The 21,718-nt window shown below is 42.9% G+C and overlaps 1 protein-coding gene across 3 annotated transcripts in view; it reads left to right on the forward strand.

The window, feature by feature from the left end:
• Positions 1–1,223: 1,223 nt before the first annotated feature.
• The window catches only part of MANEA (mannosidase endo-alpha), a 34,782-nt gene continuing 14,287 nt past the window's right edge, over positions 1,224–21,718 (forward strand). Inside the window, exons 1-3 of one of the 3 annotated variants that reach the window (XM_025211668.1) lie at positions 1,224–3,948; positions 9,312–9,705; positions 15,211–15,320. In XM_025211668.1, the coding sequence (XP_025067453.1) occupies positions 3,946–3,948; positions 9,312–9,705; positions 15,211–15,320 (507 nt within the window). In that variant the 5' untranslated portion in view covers positions 1,224–3,945. Of the gene's footprint in view, positions 3,949–9,311; positions 9,898–15,210; positions 15,321–21,718 lie in introns of all 3 variants that reach the window. The other 2 variants (XM_006030096.3, XM_006030097.3) reach the window with 2 other exon arrangements.

Genomic DNA, 21,718 nt, shown 5'->3' on the forward strand with positions numbered 1-21,718 from the left:
CCCCGCAGTCAGCACCACGGTGGCTACCTTCAGGAGCTCCTCGCTTGTTGCTGCCACACCCCTGACGCCACTGCCTGTGGGGGTCGCTGTGCTCCCTCCCCCCAGCCTCCAGCGGCACGTGGTGTTCATGGTTAGATCCCTACACATGGCAGAGAAAGTAAATTACACTTTTTAAAAAATGTAAATAGAAAGTTAACAGATACTGTTCAACAGTACACGGTGGCTACCTTCAGGAGCTCCTCGCTTGTTGCTGCCACACCCCTGACGCCACTGCCTGTGGGGGTCGCTGTGCTCCCTCCCCCCAGCCTCCAGCGGCACGTGGTGTTCATGGTTAGATCCCTACACATGGCAGAGAAAGTAAATTACACTTTTTAAAAAATGTAAATAGAAAGTTAACAGATACTGTTCAACAGTACACAGCTACTGAATTCCTTTAAATATCTTTACCACAATTGATGTATCACAAGTACCTTTCACCTTGGCTAAGAGATTCAATGGTTTTTAGCTATTTTTTTTTTCAGGACACCCCTAATTTACTTTTCTGATTAAAGCTTATTCATATTTTATGTATCTGATTATTTACTTCTGCTCACAGCAGTTTTTGTGTTTGTTTTTGGCCCAGAGATGATCTTAATGATTCCGCTATTTTCCCATGGTATGGTACTTGCTAACGCTTGGATCCCATAAATACTTCTACGCTTATATAACCTTAAGCATACTCAATTTATTCAAGCTAAGGACTTCAGGTATTCTTCTACTACTTGCCAGTACTTTGTACAAGAATTCTTTTCAAAGAAGTTGTACAAGCCTAATCAAAGTTCCCCCATATTGTATAGCAAGTAGGAAAACTTGAGATATGTATTCTATAAGTCACAAGAAAATAGGATCAACATTTTAATTGTTTTAAAGAAAATAAAAGTAACTGTAACAGTGACTTTGAGGCCAGCAACACTATGGATGACAAGTTTTAAGATTTTCAATTTTTGGTTTTCCAACCCATTCATATGGAAACTCATTTATTATTAGAACTTGTTATTCCTGACCCACTTATTATGCATTTCCATTAATGAGAAAAAAATCCAATATTCACCATGAACCGCATTAAAAACAGACATTGCAGTTATTGTTTTTTCTCATCTGAGCATTCAGATGCCATAAAGAAAATATCTAATAACAGTTGTGTCCATCAATTTTGTTAGAATTCAATTAGAACCATGGGAGCTATTCACTGTATATTGTCTATATATATTGTTTGTCCTGCTTATGTATCCACTATGAAATCCTCAAAGATATGTTTCACTCTTAGTCGTAAAGATGCTGGATGAATTCCTGTCTCCAACGAAGTCAGTGGGAGTTTTGCTATTAATTTTGGTATAGCTAGAATTTCAGGCATTATATGCAACACATTTTTTCAGTCTTTCTCAGGATGATAAGTTCTTACAAGATCATGCAAATCACACCACAGGAATTCAACACATTTTGACAGTTATGGGAGAAAATGCTTTCATTATATAGGAAATTGTGTTATTTAACTAAAGGAACAATTTATATCAGGCCAATTTGTCGTATATGAAAGCATTCATCAATAATTGTTTATGTTCTTTCTTCGTCTTGTTAGCGTAGAAAAACACTATGTATTTTTGTTTGATTCTGTAAGTAATCTCATTAGGACCAGATGGCATCTGTCTACTACAAACAACCCCTTTTCACCACTCTGCAGAAGCGTACCAGTAAAGCACACCTGATATACTCATGAATGGGATACATGAAACCAAATTTACATATAACAGTTGTACAAATACACCATTATAATTATATGGCATTATGAAATGAATGTAAAACAGGTATTGGCTGCCTCCTCCTCCAGTGCCAATTATTTCCAGACTGTTCAAGCAACCTAAATGTGAAAGTACCACTGTCTTTCATCAGAAAAGATTTCTTAAATTTTTTGAACAAATGAATAAGAAACTGAGGATGTGGAACTACAGCACAAGGTATTTCACAAACTCAAAAGTGCCAGTCTTCTTTGTAGCTTATTACACAGTTCATGGATGTAAGTGACGGGCTCTATTCCACGCAATTGCCATGGGACAGGTTTTTCCCTGGCTATATGACATCCAGTGATCCACAATGGAATCCATGCAGCATTGCAGAAACATGTCTATTTGAGAGCTCGGATAGGAAAAAGGGCTAATATGCAGCTCTTCACTTTCTTTTTCATAAGAAACATCACAATTACCTACAGTTGGATATACAAGCACTAAGTGGTAAGGAGATCAAATGGTAGCTTAAACTAGCAGTACATATTTAGTTATATCTTTTTTTGACCGGTTGGAATATATGACTTCTTTATTAATATTTAATAGCCCATTTTCATGCTTAAACAAACATCTTACATTTTGGCTGTCTGTCAACCTGCCAAGAGTATGTACACGGTGTTGTGGTAATCCTGAATTAATTTTGCATCACAGACACTCCGCACAAGCAAAGAGTAGTTTAGATGTATATTTACAGACTTTCCTAATGCATTCATTTCAAGCTATGCCATACACAGGATTTGCACGTTGATGCAGTATTGAACGAGCACGGATCCTTTTCCCCCAGGAAGGCTTTTCTCAAGGATCTCAAATCAATGCATGAAAGGATAAGAGTAGGGAAGTGAGGTGTGGAGCACAGAGCAGGCTTTTACCTTTTCAGCCCAAGGCAGATGATTTACAGATAGTTCACGTGATCTAAAAGTGGCCCATTCATTTCTTTCACCATAAAATATCCCTGGCATGTCTCAACCAAATGAATCAACACAAAAAGTGGAAGGGGCAGCTCTGCAGCCTAGAAGGTATTTTGCAGCTGTGGCATAAGATTTGCAGATCTAAATGGGGTAGGGTGGCAGGCTTTTTGCAGTCAGGAAGGAGCTGGGCAGCCTTGGGGTAAGAGCTAAGTGAGGAAGATGAAGGGATCCCGAGTGGGGGGTGACTTTCTTCTTCCTCAGGCCTCCCTTGCATGGCCCCCGCAGCCCAGTCTCGAAGCTCCGCTGAGCTGCTCAAGCACCCGCCTTCCCCACACGGGGGTAGCCTTCAGCCCCAGGCCACAGGGCTGCCCCCGGTGCCTTCCATTACTGCCCATCTAGGCAACAGCCCCAGCGCTAACGAAGAGCAGTAGATCCTGTGGCGTCCCACGCCTTTACCGCGGGGCCCGCTGCACTTAAAGGGTTAAAACAGAGGGCAGCGTCACAGCCGACTCCGCCGGGCCGGGACAAGACAATTCTCTCCCCCCTACCCCCCCGTGGAAACGAGGCTCCAGGACCAAGAGGGCAGCTTCAACGGCCTCTGTTGCGCCTGCGCACCCCTTGTGCGCCGGCTCAGTGGCAGGACCCGGCTCGGTTCCAGGAGCGGGCCCAGCTGAGGGCCACAGCAGCTTCAGCGGCCCCTGCTGCGCTTGCGCATCGCTTCCGCGCATGCTCATTGGCAGGACCCAGCTCGGCTCCCGTCGTTTTCCAGCTCTGCTTCCAACCGCAGCTTCGCAGCCCTCAACCGCTGCGCGCCCCTCCCCCTCTCGGTCCGGACGGTGAGTAACGGCTGCCCCGGCCCCGCGCGCGCCCGGCCCCGCCCCCCGCTCCCGGAGGGGCCGGGGCTGCGACGTCTCCCTTGTGGTGCGCCCCGAGTTGCCGAGGCGCTGCGGGCGCCTGACAGCGCTTTGGGACCTGCTCGTGGCTCTTGCGGGGGCGCCTCAGCCCGCCGGGCTCTGCCTGCCTGTTCATAGCACGTGTTTCCAGTAGGCACCGAGACGGGGAAACTGGAGGGGTCCGCCTCTGGTCTGGAGACGCCCGCTAGGACTTGGGCTTTTTTGAATGGTTATAATTTTTTTCAGCGCACAGAGTGACACCCATCGGGGCCCCGGAGATCCCTCCTTTGTCAGTTATATGAATAATAGGGGTAGCGCCTTTCAATGGTACGTGTCAGTCCTGCTGCTGTATCCCAGTCCTTATCACTTACATTTTTGTTTTTGAAAGCTGGGGGTGGGCATGATGCGGTCAGTTCAGTTCGGAGTGACACGCTCGTGGTTGGCGCTGGAGCGCTGTTCTGCCTGCAGCGGGCCAGAAAATACGTGAGGGGCAAGGATTTTATTTGGAAGAGATGTTGGACCAGAGGTTGCTAACCTCCGGTACTGGGGCAGAAAGGGTTGGCTGCTGGTCTGCAGGAAGGTTGGCTGCCGGACCAGAAGTCCAGAAGTGACCAGCGTACTGCGGAGAGGCAGCCGACCCTTTTTTATAGCTAGTACTTTTTATACTTAGTATAAAAAAGGGTTGGCTGCCTCTCCACAGCATTCCGGTCACTTCTGGACTGCAGTTTCCTAGTCCACAGTCTAAAAGATTTGGGAACCACTTTGTTAGACGAGCTTTTTGTGCACAAGGTGCTCTTCTGCGGGTCTGGGGAAAAAAGTAGACCAGTAATTTTCAGTCAGGGTGCTGGGGCTCCCTGAGGTGCTACCAGATCTGTTGAAGGGTGCTGTGAGGTGTGAGGAGGTAAGTGAGGTGATCAGCAGTGAAACAAAGCAGATAAGAGCAAGCTCAGGTTTTTCCCTGCCTGGATAATCCCCCACTGCCACAGCAAGGCCCAGCCCTTCTTGCAGATGACAGTACAGGTTTCCCTCGATTTATGCGGGTTCTTTTATATGCAAATTCACTCTTATAACATAATAGGTCTAAGTATGCTCATGGCATATGTGAGGTAAATTTGCTCTTATGTGATCAGCATAGATGCCCCCCCCCAGCAGGTAAGTCTGTGTGGAGTTGGGGGGGGGTAGGGCCATGGACCCACCCACTCACCTCAGCCCTGGCCGCAGTGGCCCTGGGGGGCGCCAGCTGCCTGCAGCCACTGGGCTGTACTGAGTCCTGAACCCCCCCCGGGGCTCTGCCTGTCCCTACTCACCCCAGCTCCTGCTGCACTGCCTCAGGAGTGGGTGATGCCAGCTCCCTGCAGCCGCTGGGCTGCACTGTGCCCTGGTGCAGGCAGCTGGTGTCGGCTGCTCCCGGGGCCATTCCAGCATGGGCAGAGGTGAGTGTGGACAAGTAGAGGCCTGGGCTGCGTGGGGCACGGCACTCGCCCCAGCTCTGGCTGCTGGCGCCAGCTGCCTGCACCAGGGCAGTGACTACAGGGAGCTGACATCACCCGTTCCCAGGCCAGTGCAGCAGGAGCTGGGGTGAGTGGAGACAGGCAGAGCCCTGGGGGGTTCAGGGCATGGTGCAGCCCCGTGGCTGCAGGCAGCTGGCACTGGCAGCTCCTGGGGCTGCTTCTGCCAGGGCTGGGGTGAGTGCCATGGCCCATGCCGCCCAGGGCTCCGCTTGTCAGCACTAACCTCAGCCTGTTCGGGAGCGGCCCCAGGAACAGGTGACATGGGAACCTATCCCTATTTCTTACATTATAAAGTGGGTTTGCTTTATGCGAATTCGATTTATGTGGCATTCTCCAGGAACTCATGTACCGCATAAATCAAGGGAAACCTGTACTTATCTCCTTGCATTTACCATATTTACCTGAATGCAGGATTACCCTACATGTAAGATGACCACCCCCCCAGTAATTAGATTCTACACACAGAAAATTTATAAATAATTTTAATTTTCCATGTGTGAAATCTGTTTTTGGAGGATCATCTTAAATTTGCCCCCTCCCCCCACTACTGCAGGTGCAGGGGTGGGGAAGAGGTGATGAGGGTGGCACTAATGGGGCAGGTGGTGGGACAGACAATGCAAGAGACACTGGTGGGGGGGCATGTTGTAGGGCAGGTGGGAGTGCAGTAATGGGGCAACCGGTGGGGGTCAAGTGGTAGGCTTCAGGCAGCTTGCCCCCTGTAGCCTTAGGTTGCTCCAATCCCCCCTTCCCCTGTTTCCCACTCCTCCACTCCATGCTGTTTCTGCTACCTGCAGCCTTGGGTCTCTTCCACCCCCCCCCCCCCCCCCCCCCTCTCCCCCCCCCCCCACCCCCACCTTTGCAATTAAGCTTGGCTCCATGCTGGCAGGCTCCATCCTTGCTGTAGCCTGAGACATGGAGCATGGCTCTAACCTGGCCCTGTAACAGTGTCATGGAACCAGCACTACTGTTCCAGCCCAGCCCCATAGCAATAGCATCGGCTCTGTGACACTGCTAAGGGCCTGGGTTGCTCCAGGCTGCAGCAGGGATGGAGCCTGCTGGCGCAGGGCGAAGGTAAGGAGGAGTGTGGCAGAGCGGGGAGAGAAAAGGAGAAGTGTGGGAGGGGACTAGGGGGCCGTGCAGGAGCAGTGGCAGGGCATGCAGAGGCCGTGGCAGAGGGGAGTGGTGGGCAGGCAGCAGCTCTGGCTCCAACCCTGTATTGAGGCTGGAGCTGCAGCAGCTGCCCGTTTCCTCACTGCCTCATGCTTGATTGTAAGGCAAGGAGATTTTTTTCCCCCTCCATGTGAAATGTAGGGGAGGGGTGGGAACCATGTCTGCTAATTGAGTAAATACAGTAGGTTTTCAAATTGGGTGCCATTCAGTCCACAAAACTTATGGTACTTCCGGTTCAGAAAGGTTGAGGACCACTGAAGGTGGACAAGGGTTTGAGCTAAGAAGCAGGTAGAACAATACATGGCCTATGTAAAACTCCATATAGTACTGAGACTTAAGATTTGGAAAAAGAGGTAGAACTCCCCTAACAAACACAGCTACTGTTTGTGTTCCTGAACATCTCATGCTATTCTGACCTTTTTGGTTTTGCAGTGTGAGAAGTTTCAGTATATCTATTCATAGCAGGAAGAAATAAAGATCAACAGATTTGAAACACTTTGGGTGTGTCTGTATGTTGCCATATGGTGAGGTTGCTATGGTGCTGTGCTTTGGTACTTCCTTTTGGAAGTACTAAAGCATAGCGCAGAAACAGCCCATACTGCGCCATGCACTCAGGGCATGGTTAGATTGTGCTGCTACTTTGCCATAGCGGTGCACTAAAACAGGAGTGTGCCACTATGGCAGAGTAGCTGCCAAGCATGTGTGGACTCACACGATCGCTATGTCACCGTAGTGCACCATCTTCAGTTCTAAGATGTATTACAAGGTTCCTCCTAGTCTGAGGAGTACTTGCAGCACAATCCGTGCATGAGCCTGTATCTGCCCTGACACGTACTACATTTTAATACATCACAGCATTCCAGTGATTTGCAACCATTGTAAGTGAATATATGATTACACCCTTTAGTGTAACCACAATGATAGAGCTCCTAGTATAGACAAACTGGCCCTGGACATACCATAACTTTTTGAAGTGCTTCAGAATACTGTCCACTTCAGCTATAGACAGATGGACAGCTGCCCTTCTGCTTCCTCTTGCCCCCCCAATCCTCCCTCCCCCTCCAACCCCCAACACCTCCACCTGGCAGTTCCCTAGCTGGAGTGCTTCAAAATCGTTTTGACAGCAGGCAGTGGTATCCTCTCCAGTTAGGAAGCATTACAAGGGGTTGCTGAGTTCTGCAGCAGGGCAAGCAGCCAACGAGGACTTTCCTGTGTACTCACCCTCCAGTGTCCCAGTTTTGTAGCTGGAGAGAACAATTCCTTGCACTGCTCTCTGCCCCCACAGATCGCCAAGGAAAGTCAAACACTCACTAACTGCCCCATCCAGAACTGGGAGACCAAAGGTCCTGTTTTTCCTTCCCCTACCAGAATTGGGAGACTGGACATTGATAGACCTTCAAAGATACTTGTTCTCCAGCCCCTAGGACTGCTGAGAACACAGCAGAGCGATCATTGATTGTCTGACCTGCTCTCCTGCTTCCTCCACCCACAACTGTGAGGGTCTATTGGGAGATGCAGAAAGACTCAGCAACTCCCATCATGCTCTGAAGACCAGACACACCTAACACAAAGCACTTCTTTTTGCAGTGCTTCCAAATAGTAGTTGGTTCTTCCAGAACTGTTTTTTGGAGCACTTCATGGAGAACGCTAATCTGCTCTCCTTTCAAGTGCTTCAGAGGTGTTTGATGCTCATGAAGTGTTATGTCTGTCCAGGACCTTTGTTTATCCAGTGCTATTATTATTAGATCAGGATTGGATGGGGTAGTAATTGGTATACTAGCGGGAACCAGCTTCTAAACTAGTGATACCACCGCTGGAGCTGAAAAAGTGGCAAATTACAGTGAAGTGTTGGGATAAAAAACTGACTGTTAGACCCACCCATTTTACATTCTGGAAGGCACCTCATCCTAACAATTAAAACTCGACAGCAATGAGTGTAACCATGTTAATGGGTACAACATTTGCTGTAACAGTTAAAAGAAACATCTTATGACAAATATGCCAAAACTAGTAAATGAAATCAGACTTGTATGTATACTGCTTGCCTCTACCCCCTCCCTCCACAGCTACCACTAGTATACTGCACAATGCTAGATACATTTTTTTTTTTTTTAACTATAACAAGGAACATCTGGACACACTGTTAATGTTCTCAGGAAAAATGAATTAAAATAGGAAATCTTGGTACAGTAACAGTATATAGAAGAAACTTGATGGATAGAATGTCAAGTTAAGAATAAAAAGGAACAATTTTCCAGTACAGAGTAGCAGAGCCCAACTAACAGACTTGATGTGCATTCTAAATATAGTCCATAATCACTGAGGACATGAGATCCCTTTACACAGCAGACAAGGGATAAAGCAATAATTGCAGAAGCAATTTATCACTTGCAAACCCATACATTGTTTGCTGAAAGCCTGTAGCAGCTGGGTTAGGTTGAAAGAAACTGAAAGGCATTGGATTTAGATGAACCAAGTCAATGTACACAAATCAAATAATTCTCAAACAGTAAAAATTCATATCATTAATGCCCTCAAACTGAAGTAATATATAGATTGGCAAGGACATTAGAGTACATCTGTCAGGGAGGAAAGTAGAATAGTAGAAATCAAATTGAAAGTTAAGTTCTCATGAAATAATCTGTTGAAAGAAGGCCTTTGGACTCCAAACGTATCTTGCCAAAATTTTAAAATCTGGAGAGAGAAGTTGTGAGCCTGGCACAAGAATTGGTGCCAACAGTGTTAGATTTAGTACTCAGTTTCACCTACTTGATTTGCTTATTAGTTTTCAGCAATTTGCTTAACTTGATCTGTTTAGTGATGCACTGTCTAAATACTTTGACAGTATAAATTTTAGACACCTAAGCTTTCTCACTTTTGTGAACTAGCTGAAATATTCTCTCTCAGAAAGCTGTACATTAGCAGATTATTTTTTGAATGAAAAGATGTAATATTGCTAAATTGTTAGATGATAAATATTTAAAATATATTTCTGTTGACTGATTGCAGCTCAGAACCTGTTTTTGGACACTAAACTATGACATCATGGCAAGATTTCGCAGAAGAACATGTGTCATTCTGTTACTTTTTATTTTATTTATTTGCTCCATAATGATGGCCTTGAAGACTCTCAGACCTGACAGAGCTGGTTTTGGGGATCCATTCGGACTTGGTCTGTTACCAGAGCTTCAACAACGGACAACGCTCTTAGAAAATAAGCAAAATCCACAAAATGATGCAAAGGGAGATAGCATAATGCACACCAATGTTTTGCACAGTATTGCAGTTAATAATATGAAAGCATCTATGGCTTCTGAAGTAAAGCTTGAAGAGGAATTGCCTTCTCCTAATTACAACTTTCATGTATTCTACTACAGCTGGTATGGTAATCCACAGTTTGATGGTAAATATATTCATTGGAACCATCCTCTGTTGCCACACTGGGATCCCAAAATTGCAAACAATTATCCAAAGGGAAGACACAGTCCTCCTGATGATATTGGATCCAGTTTTTACCCTGAACTTGGAACTTACAGCTCCAAAGACCCTTCTGTCATAGAAGATCACATGAAACAAATGCGTTCCGCCTCCATTGGTAATGCAAGTTTTGTGTGTTTAACCTCAGATTCATTTGTTAACCTTACATGTTTGAGTGAACAGGATTGCCCAACTCTTCTATTTCCTTGTAGCTATGGAAATGTCTTTATTTAACAAATGTCTTGTTTAAATTTTCAACTTATCATCTTTTGCATTGTTTTAAGTGGGTACAGTAGAGCAGATATGAGACTAGAGATTTTACCCATAGTATTTTTTATCGCACATTATTCTACTGCATGACCAATATTCTCTGGTTTACAATATAGAACAGCAATATCAATTGCTATAAGAGTTCTGATCCATCTAGTCAAATATTTTCTCTCTTAGAAGATTAGTTCTAAATATTTCAGGTACAGGTTCAAAACATCCCATAACAGACAGTTTTGGAATAACATGCCTAAAGAGGAACTTTTCCCCTAACCCCATCACCTAATAGTTGACTTGTACTATGAAGCATGAGGGGTTTTACCCATTACTATTCTTTTTCTGTCTAATATAATTGTGGATATTCTGATGAATGTCTAATCCTTCTTTGAAACCTATTAACTTTTCAATCTCCTTAATGTTTAGTTGAGCGGATTCTGTAAGTTAATTGTATATATTTTTAATTCCATGTATGCAAGGTAAGGACATGAAATCAGTTGGTTTAACGTAAAAGTAATATTTTCTGTTGCTAGCCTTCTACTTCTCAACAGTTTGTTTCCATTTTTGACAGTAGCTGGATATTCAGCAAAGATATCTGGGTTCATACTGACTTGTTTTTCTTTCTTTCTTTTTTTTTTTTTTTTTTCTCCTGGTATTTAAGAAAAGGAAATTTGAAATTTCCCAGCTGCACCCTTTGGTGGTACCAGTATTATGAGTATTTCGATATGTGGGTTCCAGAGTGTTGCCATCATTTTTAAGCACTGTATTATCTTATCTGGCCCAGAAAAGACCTGTATTATAAAATGATTAAAACACCAGGGAACATCAGCAATAGAGGGCAAGGCAAGGAAAAATATTTTTGGTGTAAACAAGACAGCTAGTGTCCTGTTCATTTACTTGAATAACTGTAGTTGATTTAGGGCTCAACAACCTGTCTCAATAATTCAAATAATTTCTTCAAGTGGATTTACCTTATGGTTTTCAACAGAATTTTGTCTGCTGTCATTTTGTCCATTCACCCATACAAATTCTTCTGGGTTTTTTTTTTCTTTTTATTTTGTCAGGTTTGGGCTAACCCATATAATTTCAGCTCCTCTTCCCAATCAATTATCCTTATAATAAAGAACTCTGGTCCTAGTGTAGATGTTAGAGAGATGCTATTTGGTTTTACAATTGTACAAAATTGACCTTTTCTGATCTGTTCTTTTTGGCTAAGTACAGACAGTAAAAAAACCTGAGGCTGAATTGATTTAGTCTTTGCTGGTTAGTTTAAGCTGCGAAGATTGAACCCATAAGCAAATGAACAGACATTTACATTTGATTTAGGAAATGCAGCCATGTGCCTCCAGTGGCTCAAGCCATAAGCCAGGGGTTGCTAGAGTATGGCTGCCTGGCACGAAGCCAGCAAGGGCTGTGTGTTTGCTTCCTCTTCCTACTGCCCCTGAAGTCTGGGATTTGTAGTTCACAATCACAGCAGCAGGACTTTACAGAGTGGCGCATCACTTCCTCTTCCTGCTTCCTGGTGTTTCTGGAATTTGTAATCCACAGTTACAGCCAGCACTAAGTAAGCTAACAGGGCAGGGCAGCTCTGTACTTGGGGGAAGGTGAGTTTAACCCCCCTCTCTGGTATCAGACCTCAGCCAGGGTTTGCCTGGGGTGGCCAGTGAGCCAGCCCTCACTGCTCTAGTTAGGGAGTAGAGGGATGGCACCAGCCCTATTCTCTGGAGCAGACAGCCCAGCCCAGGGCCACAAAGCATGCTGGGGGACTTTGATTTAACTTGAGCCAGAAAAGGGTTTGGGACAGAAGCTTCATAAACCACTTTGACCTAAATCAGTTAAGTCTGATACTACATACACCCAGGTTTATCTTGAACCAGTTTCAGCCATTTTGAAACTGGTTTATATGCACTGAACTTCTCTTCTGGTACAGGTTTAAACCAGTTTCTGATGACTAATACCGGTTTATGTACAGCTTCTGTCCCTAGCATATATATGTTTCTTAGGCATTTTATATGCCATGATAATACATCGTGTTTCACCTCATTATAACTTTTTTTCATTATGAAGGATTTTATCAAAAATGATTTGAAAATGAATGTAACCAGTTTTTAGTAACTGTGTGTTGTCCTGGTCAAAGGAACTAGAAGATTAAGGAAGTAGAATTCATCTTTACAAGAATTTACCCCATCATGTTGGTTTTTTTAATGTTTTGTAACTGTTTAATTTACCTTGCTTTATGGTTTGTTTCATTCTTCTGCAATTTCACAGGCTATGCTTAATAATAGGTGTAATATACACTATCTTTCACGATCTTTGATGAGAGAGTGATTTTCTTTGGTATTTTGTTGTGGGTATCTACTTAACATCCTGCATGGTGAAGACCAAATGAACGTATATATTAGTTCTGTGTACGGTCTTGTCCTGTCTTCCTACTTACTTGTTCCCTAATGCCCAGATCATCCATGTTTTTCTCTTCAGACTTCCTATTCTTGGTACATGTTAATAATTTATTTTTCTTATGTATTATTTATAACCTTTTCCAGTGCCCTTCAATTATCCATCTTCCCCATATTTTACATGTCCATATATTGCTCTTTTTCCAGTGGCTTAGCTTGTGCTGAATTTCTCATAAAATTAAGGCAAGAAGCCTAAAGTCTTCCTCTAGCTTTGTTTAGCCTTCTTCTTTTCTGATTTCACAGTCCTCTGTGACTGAATTACTGTATGCATCTGTGGCTCTTCAAAATGGCACAGTTGACTTTCTGACCAATCTACATGTAGGAGGTTTAACTAATGTATCATTCCTGTTTTGTTAGACCTTGTGAGTGGTTTATTTAAGATTCAAATAGCATTCCAGTGTCAGTCGTCTGATTTTGTTATCTTAACTTCTTTCTGACTTATTAGGCTAGGAGAGGGAGAGGGGTAGACCTGGATTCCCTTCATTGTTTGTAATACTGTGCATGGGTTTTACCATTGGATAAAATAAACAATACTGGGAATAGGACTCAACCTAGATGAATACCCTCTTGACTGGGGTACAGAGATGCACTCCTCCCTCCTTGCCTTCCCTTTTGCTTTATGAATTTTGCATTCTCCCATGGCACAGCTTCAACTGGGAGATGAGAAGTTTGGATTTGAATCTTCTCAGGCTGAGGAGGGTCCAGAACCTGGGTTTTTGTTTTGTTTGTTGTATGTTTTTTTCTGAGGAGGGTCTAAAAACCTGGGCAGTTGACAAGCTAGTTTATATAACTTGCCTGTTACATAAAATATGGACATCACCTGTACTGCCCAAATTTTAAAGGGAAGAATGAGTTTCCCCTAAACCAAGAAGTGTATCAGTGTCTGAGTTCAGGGTGGATGTGAGGCTGTGAATCCCAGTCTCTCATAGATGCCTGACTCCAGGCTGTAGATAAACAGCTAAATCTAGGAGAGTTGGCTGTTTAAACACAACCCTCTTTGGTGTTTCCTGTTGGCTAATTTGGGCATCCATCTTACTCACTGTGCTGCCTGTACTGATGCTGATACAGGATCTTAGGCACCAAACTTCAGTTTCTGATTTTATTCTGGAAACTGGACCCCTAAGAGCAGGGGTGGGCAATTATTTTGGGTGGAGGGCCACTTAACTGAGTTTTGGCAAGCCATTGAGGGCCGCATGGCAGGCAGCCACGGGCAGATAAATATTAATTTTCTACATTTTTTTTTAGGGGCCCTGCAGGCCAGATAGAATGGCCTGGCAGGCCGCATCCAGCCCGCGAGCCGCATTTTGCCCACCCCTGCCTAAGACCCTTTTTGGTCTAGGCCCTAAGTTTATTGTAAAATGGTATTCTTTCCTGTCTTTTAAAATGCTGAGTACAGAAAATAATCGTATTGAACAGATTCATAAACCAATAAATGGAATTGCTGTTTTTTTCCATAAATAGTATATAAGGTTGTGCTTTTTAGTCTTGCTTCTTCACGGTCTGTATGATTTATAGTCTGACTGGATAGGGATGCACACAAGGACTGTACTGCCCTTGATCCACAGGCAGTAGCCAGTCTCCCTTCAGTCAGAATATTGTGAAAAGGCAGTGTTGAGTAATGGCTTTATGTAATAATTTACATTTTGGTTGTAAACACTAGATGTATGGTTAGTATGTAGAAACAGTTTGGGTTCAGTAACTGAAGTATATTCAATGAATTATAACTGAATATTACTGAGAAATGAAGTAAAAAGTTAGAGGCATATTGCCTCTTGGAAGAACAGTGTTACAGTGATTTCCTAACAATGGAGATATCCCCTAAAATGGGTGATCAAAGATATCTTTTATATGTCACCTGGTTTTAATAAATATTTTAACAGCAGTGTCTAGGCCTTTCCAAAACTGATTTTAACTGATTTCTAGGCATCCACTTGTCTCTTTAACAAGAACAACCCAAACTTAGAAAACAGTTTTAATTATGCTACTTCTTCAAACCTTGCTTAGAATTATTAGTAAAGCTGTATCCTCAATCTCATTTCTTAGACAGTAAGCTATGTGACAAATCTCCAAACTAACATAGCTTAAATTGCAAATATTGTGTGTGCAACTTAGTTTCAAAATAAGGCAGATTTTCATATTTACAGCTATACAGTTTCATATTTGCAACTATACAGTTCTTATAAGGACCAATAGAGATAATATTAACATAAGCTACGTTTCTTATTAAGGTAAAGACGCTCTGGCCAGCCTAAGAATTTACCATAAGATACAATTAGATTTATCATCACTAAATAGAGGGATAGGAATTATGCAGCTCACTTAAAATCCACCTCTGCTTTTTTTTTTCTTTCTTTCATTTCTGCTTGTTATTTATGTGTCTGTCTGCATGCTGTTGCCAGATGTGTGTGTGCAGGTGCACCAATTACAAGGAGCACTACATATAGAGCTGCATTTGCAGAAGTTCTTTGTAAGCCCTGTCCTTGATTATTACTATTTTATAATAAAAAGTATTGCTTAAATTTATTTTTTGGTATATCTTTAAATACCTTTTATGCATAATATCTTTGCTCATGACTGCAATACTTGTAAATTAGCTACCAATGTATGCTACTGATGTATGTCACAATGAACATTTATACATTTTTCCCCTTAAACCTTTAGTAGGCATCAACTAATTTTGGATGGCATAACTCAAGTTTTTCATATTCTAGGTGTAATAGCTCTTTCTTGGTACCCACCTGGTATGGCTGATGAAAATGGGGAACCTACTGATGATTTGGTACCTATTATTTTGGATGGTGCACATAAATACAATCTAAAGGTACAGTAATTTTAAAGTTTTTTATAAGCCAAATTTTTTAGCTCTACAGTATCTAGAACTTCTTCAGGTAGTCAGTAATTTACATTGTTTTAATAGTAATCTGGAATCTAAACAAAATTTACAGCACATGTGGGGAGGGAGTTTTTGATACGTTAAGAATTTCAAAGTGTTCTCTTAATATTAGAGGTTTGGAGAAACATGTTTTCATGATTTAAGGGACACTTTACTTCATACATTTTCCTTTTACATCTTTTTGTGAAATTACTTTGTACTATTTTTAGGAATTTTAATGAGTTGTGAGTGTGTACTACTCATTCTAGAGTTCTGTACTTAGACAGCTTATTTAATTACTGCAGTGAATTACAGTGCAGCTTTCTAAATTTCACAGAATAAATTATGTTACATAGAACAAATCCTAATGTTCCATTAACTGAACTTGTTTATTTTTTTTAACTTTTAAATATAATTCTATAGTCTGCTAACTTAGTCACTTCTGAAGCTACGTGAAAAATCATGAGAAGCAGCACTTGTTTATTTTTGTCTTGATATCCGAGGAAATTTACCATACAATTGGGGTTTAAAAAACACCACATAATTATGAAAAAAAAACAACGTACTTCTGGAGGTAATCTATGACAGCCACCACACTTGTTTGATGTGCTGTATTTGAAATATACAAAAAAAACCCTTTATGGCCCTTGTACATTGAAGGTATGGGCACAGCATAAAGGAGTCAGTGTTAAAGTCAACAGTGTTGTTGCATTTGAATCATTCTCAGCTGACTCGCACACAACAATTAGAATATACAAACATACCTTTTGAAAAATTCCTCTTTTGAAAGGATTCCAAACCTTTGCGCACCCCCACCCTAATTGATTACATGCAGACCCATTACTTCAAAAAGCATACAAGAAAAAGAAACCAACATAATGTTAGTACAGGGGCAGCCAGTGGTTGCCAGATGCAACACGCAGTTGATTGGCAGCACAATGGCAGACAGGGTAGGAAGCAGAAAGCAGAGCAGCAGATCAGATGGGGAGCACTGGGCTTGGAATAGAAGGCAGAGCATCAAATCGGGCAGAGGAGCTAATTTGCAGCTTGCCTGTTAAAAAGGGTAGCCCTGACTGGCTTGGCAGAAGTAGAATGGATTGATGTGATGGGAACAAACTGACTTTCTTATCCAGATTTATTTGGAAATTGAGTCTTTGGAAATGGTGTGTAGAGGACTTGTCTAGTTCACAGGTGAGACTCAGCATGGACCACTGATAGTAACATAGATACTTTGTCCACATATTCTGATAGCATCTAGAGAGAAGGATGTTCTTTTTCATTTGGGTGCAAGAACTAAGGACCATTTCATGTCTTGCCACTTCCAGCATACTTTTTTTTCAAAAAATCTCTGCATCCACGTTCAGCAGCCTTTAAGTCCTTTTGAAAAATAAGACAAAGGTGCTCTTAAAAATGTAGTCCAAAATTAAATTAAATAAAAACTCCATTGCTTTTCTCCAAAAAAAAAAACAAAAACAAAAGAGAGACTGAATTGCATACAAATGATAATCATATCTGAACATATTCCAGAAGTGTATTCAGGAGATATTATTATGAAGACGGTGCAGTAAGAACACGACATACTGCCGTATATTTTCTAATGTATACTGAGTTTAGTTTTGAGTTTTGCCTCGGACTACGCTGTGCCTCACTTTTCATCTCTGCAAAATGGAAGAAATTATGTCGTCTTTTTTATGTGGATTTTTTTAGGCTAGAGCAGAGATTCCTAACAATGGTGCCTTGAGATCTGTTCAAGGGTGCCAAAGGTTCCACATAATATTAGCACCATTAGGTGTGTGAACGTGATTAACAAGATGCACCCAAAGATTTCAAATAGGAATCCATAGTGTTAAAAAAAATCAGAATGCTTTGAGTAACAAAGGGTGCCTTGAGTCTAAAAACAGGTTGAGAACAGGGACGACGCATGGGTGCAAAAAGGTGCCGCCGATGGTTGCCACCCCGTTGCCGACACTGCCAGCAGCGTCTGCAGGTAGTCCGTTTCCTGCTGCCCGCCGCCGCTGCTAGTGGCAGCTGTGGGTGGTCACCAACCTTTGGTCGGTGCTCACCATCCCCTCCTCCCCCTGCTGGTGGCGGCATTTGCAGGAGCTCCCCCGCTTACTGCCACCATGCTCCTGCCATCACCGCTGTGCCCCCCCAGCCACCAGGGGCATGCACCGTTCATGGTTGAGAATCACTGGGATAGAATAATAGTTTGGGTGTTCGGTATAATATATGGGTACTGTAAAATAGAAATCTTTTTGTTTTATTGTGCAGATAAGTTGGCTAGTTGATAGACATAGTTAGCCATGTTGGTCTGAATTCAGCATCTTATGAAGTTAACTTTATTCTATGAAAGCTTATGCTAAATATAATCTACTTTGGTTAGTCTATAAAGTATAAATCTACCCTGCCTTCTACTTGGCTAGTTGATAGACAGAAAAAGAGAGAAACATTAACATGCCTCATGATGATATTCACCAGGGAGAACTAAATTCTAAGTCACTGAAAGAGGGACTTATGGCAAAGGCAGAAGAATGATAATCAGGCAATATTTTCTTTTTATATATACATATATGAAAATGGTCCTCTTAGGTCCCTATTTTTCTAAAGGTTTTCTATTTCCTTTACAATTTTCATGATACTTTTGTATGCATGGATTTTACGTTGAAACTTGGCTTTTTAGGGACAGTGGTTATCTTCTTTTGTTCTTAAACGAAACATGCTGTAGCTCTTAAGTGGTTAAATGTCCTCACGCTAAGTTTTAATAAGATGTGACCTTTATATTGTGGCTAAATATATTGCTGTGAGTTCCTTGGCTCTGCAGGGAACCAGTGGACCTCCTGCAGTGAAAAAGTAAGACCTACAAAGAATGGAGGACAGGATCCTCCTCCAAGGAGGAATATTCCGCAATGGTCCGGACCTGCAGGGAGTGAAAAAGGAAAGTCAAGGCTGCAACTGAACTCCAACTAGCTACAAGTATCAAGGATAATAAAAAGTCCTTTTTTAGATGCATGAAGAGCCGGAGGAAAACCAAGGGCAACATTAGACCCCTGCTAAACCAGATGGGACAACTGACAACCGACGTCCAGAAAAAAGCCAACCTACTAAATGAGTACTTTGCATCGGTTTTTCATCAGTCCCATGGGCTGCCCCTGCCCATTACGGGACAGCAAGGCCCGGGTGAGGGAGATCCCTTGCCCTCCAGATCAATGCTGACCTTGTGAAGAAACACCTTGAGAGGCTGGACACCTTCAAGTCAGCTGGCCCTGACGGTTTACACCCAAGAGTACTCAAGGAGCTGGCAAGCGTCATAGTTCAGCCCCTGGCATGGATCTTCGAGAGTTCCTGGCACTCTGGTGAAGTTCCTGAAGATTGGAAGAAGGCCAATGTGGTGCCTATCTTCAAGAAAGGGAGGAAAGTGGATCCCGGCAAACTACAGGCCCATCAGTCTGACCTCTATTCCGGGGAAGGTCTTAGAAAAGATCATCAAAGAGGCCATCCTCAATGGACTGGCCAATGGCAGAATCCTGACGGATAGCCAGCACGGGTTTGTTGCGGGTAGGTCTTGCTTGACCAATCTCATTTCCTTTTACGACCAGGTGACCTATCACCTGGACAAGGGAGAAGAGATGGATGTTGTATATCTTGACTTCAGAAAAGTCATTGATCTTCATTAATGATGTGAACATTGGAGTCACAAGTGGACTGGATAAGTTCACCGAAGATACTAAACTTTGGGGTAAAGCATCCACTCCTGAGGACAGGAGGGTGATCCAGGCTGACCTTGACAGGCTCAGGAAATGGACAGATGAGAACCTGATGGTGTTTAATGCTGAAAAATGCAAGGTACTCCACCTTAGGAAGAAAAACCTGCAGCATGCTTATAGGCTCGGCAGTGGTACACTGGCTAGCACTATGGAGGAAAGGGACTTGGGGGTCATGATTGACCATGAGATGAACATGAGCCTTCAATGTGATGCTGCGGGTAGTAAAGCGAGCAAAACGCTGGCTTGCATCCATAGATGCTTCTCAAGCAAATCCCAGGACATCATTCTTCTGTTGGCTACAAATGTCCAACTCGGGATCCTTAAAATTCTGGTTTATTAGGCGGATTGAAACACTGCAATGAAGTTAACTCATAAAACTTGGGGCTGACACACACACACACACACACACACACACACACACACACACTAGCAAGCTACAAGAGTCAGGTATACCTATCCTACATGAGGGTCACTTTTCACTGCTTTTTATCTGTCTTTGGCAGACTTTGGTGACTCCCCAGTTTTCAGGTTTGCCCAATCCAGGGGTTGTTGACCCTCATGGAGCTTCCCCCCTCGGTGGCTACTGGATGGCATCTGTCAGCCCCAGGGGTCGTCCGCATGTATGTGCAGGTTTGGGAGTCTGTTGATGAATTTTGAATAGGGCTCTGGGAGTGGTCAATTTGGAGATATTGAGCCCAAAAGTTGGTCCCCGGTGTTGATTAACTCAGGCCAGGGCTTCTAGCCCTTGATCAGTGAGGTTTAGAGATTTCCCGGTTGTTACATTGTCTTCTATTGAGTTCTTCTGTTGGTTGATCTGCAGTTTCCTTAGGTGTTAATTGCTGCCTGCTACCATGTTACACATTCAATCACTGATTCACTCGCTCTTTCAGGGGCCAGCCTGATACAGGGAAGGGCAGTTTGATTCCTGCCCTTGTTAAAATTGTTACAATGTATAACTTACTTATGAAACTAAACACATTTAGTTGAAAGTTGAAAGGTGAGGAGTATAAAATATAAGCTACAAAAGTAATGCCATGGCGCACAAATAGATAAAAATACCAAAATAGGAGGGGAGATACAAAATGCACACATACAAATTTCAAAACACAATTCCTTATCTTAAAGTGAAAGAAAGAGGAAGGAAGAAAAGGTAGAAGAGGAAAAATATATCCAAGGAGGGGAGAGCAACTGCAGGCAAGAAGAAAAGGAGCTTTCTGCTACACTCCCATTGTACTCGGCCTTGGTGAGGCCGCAGCTGGAGTACTGCCTCCAGTTTTGGGCTCCACAATTCAAAAAGGATGTGAAGAAGCTTGAGAGAGTCCAGAGAAGAGCCACACACATGATCAGAGGTCAGGAAAACAGACCTTACAACAACAGGGTGAGAGCTATGGGACTCTTCAGCCTTGAAAAGCACAGGCTCAGGGGCTATCTGATGGCCACTTATAAGTTTATCAGGGGTGTTCACCAGGATCTGGGGGAACGATTGTTCACCACAGCCCCCCAAGGGATGATAAGGTCAAACAGTTATTAACTTCTGCAAGACCATTTCAGGTTGGACATAAGGAAGAATTTCTTTACTGTCTGAGCCCCCAAGGTCTGGAATAGCCTGCCATCAGAGGTGGTTCAAGCACCTACTCAGAACGCCTTCAAGAAAAAATTGGATGTTTATCTTGCTGGGATCCTGTGACCCCAACTTACTTCCTGCCCCTTGGGCAGGGGGCCCAACTTGATGATCTTCCGAGGTCCCTTCCAGCCTTAATGTATGTAAAATCTGTGAAACATTATTATTCAGTTCAAGTTTACGGAATATCTGTTCATGTTAAATTTTCATGGGTGATTAAAGTTGGTGTTAATCAAGTGTTGAAGGGGATGTGGAGTCAGGGTTCCTGAGTTTCTCAGCAACTTGCTGTAGTATATAGGTCAACTTACTGTTTTCTGTTTGAATCTTCCTTCTTCCCTCTGTGTCCCTATATCAGTTTTATAGCTGAATAAAACAATAATTACCTCGGCCAAGTATTGAAATATAACGCATGTTTATAAAATGCTCTGACATTCTGTGAAAATTGTAATATATACCAACTACTATTATGTGTCCCTAAAAGCAATGGTCATAGTAGGAAAATGACCTTTCAGATTTCATCTACTATCATTTCTTTTGTGAAATTAAAACCAAGTCTTAAGTGTATGCTACCAAAAAACTCTCTCCCCATTTCTTTTAACTTTGTATCTTGAGTGGCTCATGAAAGTATGTAACAAAAAATTACTACGTTCAGTAGCAGTAAAAGGAAAAATTAAATGCACAGATTAGGACTATGTATACATATTTAAATGATCTGGGGCAATTCTAGTGGCTTTTTTCATGGTAGAAAAACTTACCTGGTGACCCCTGAACAGACATTTAAAATGATGAGGTGCTCCACAGCCAGGGGGTCCCTGTGCACACATCTTGGCCCACTTTGCAGGTTCCTCAATCTGCCTTGTGACAGATGACAGAAGTGTACAGGGCAACACTGATTCACTGACACAAATTGTCTCACAGGCTGGGGCCCTTTGCAGCACAATCTGGGGATTGTGAAGGGGCTC

This window comes from Alligator sinensis, unplaced genomic scaffold (assembly GCF_000455745.1).
Source record: "Alligator sinensis unplaced genomic scaffold, ASM45574v1 scaffold341_2, whole genome shotgun sequence".
NCBI classification, from domain to species: domain Eukaryota; kingdom Metazoa; phylum Chordata; order Crocodylia; family Alligatoridae; genus Alligator; species Alligator sinensis.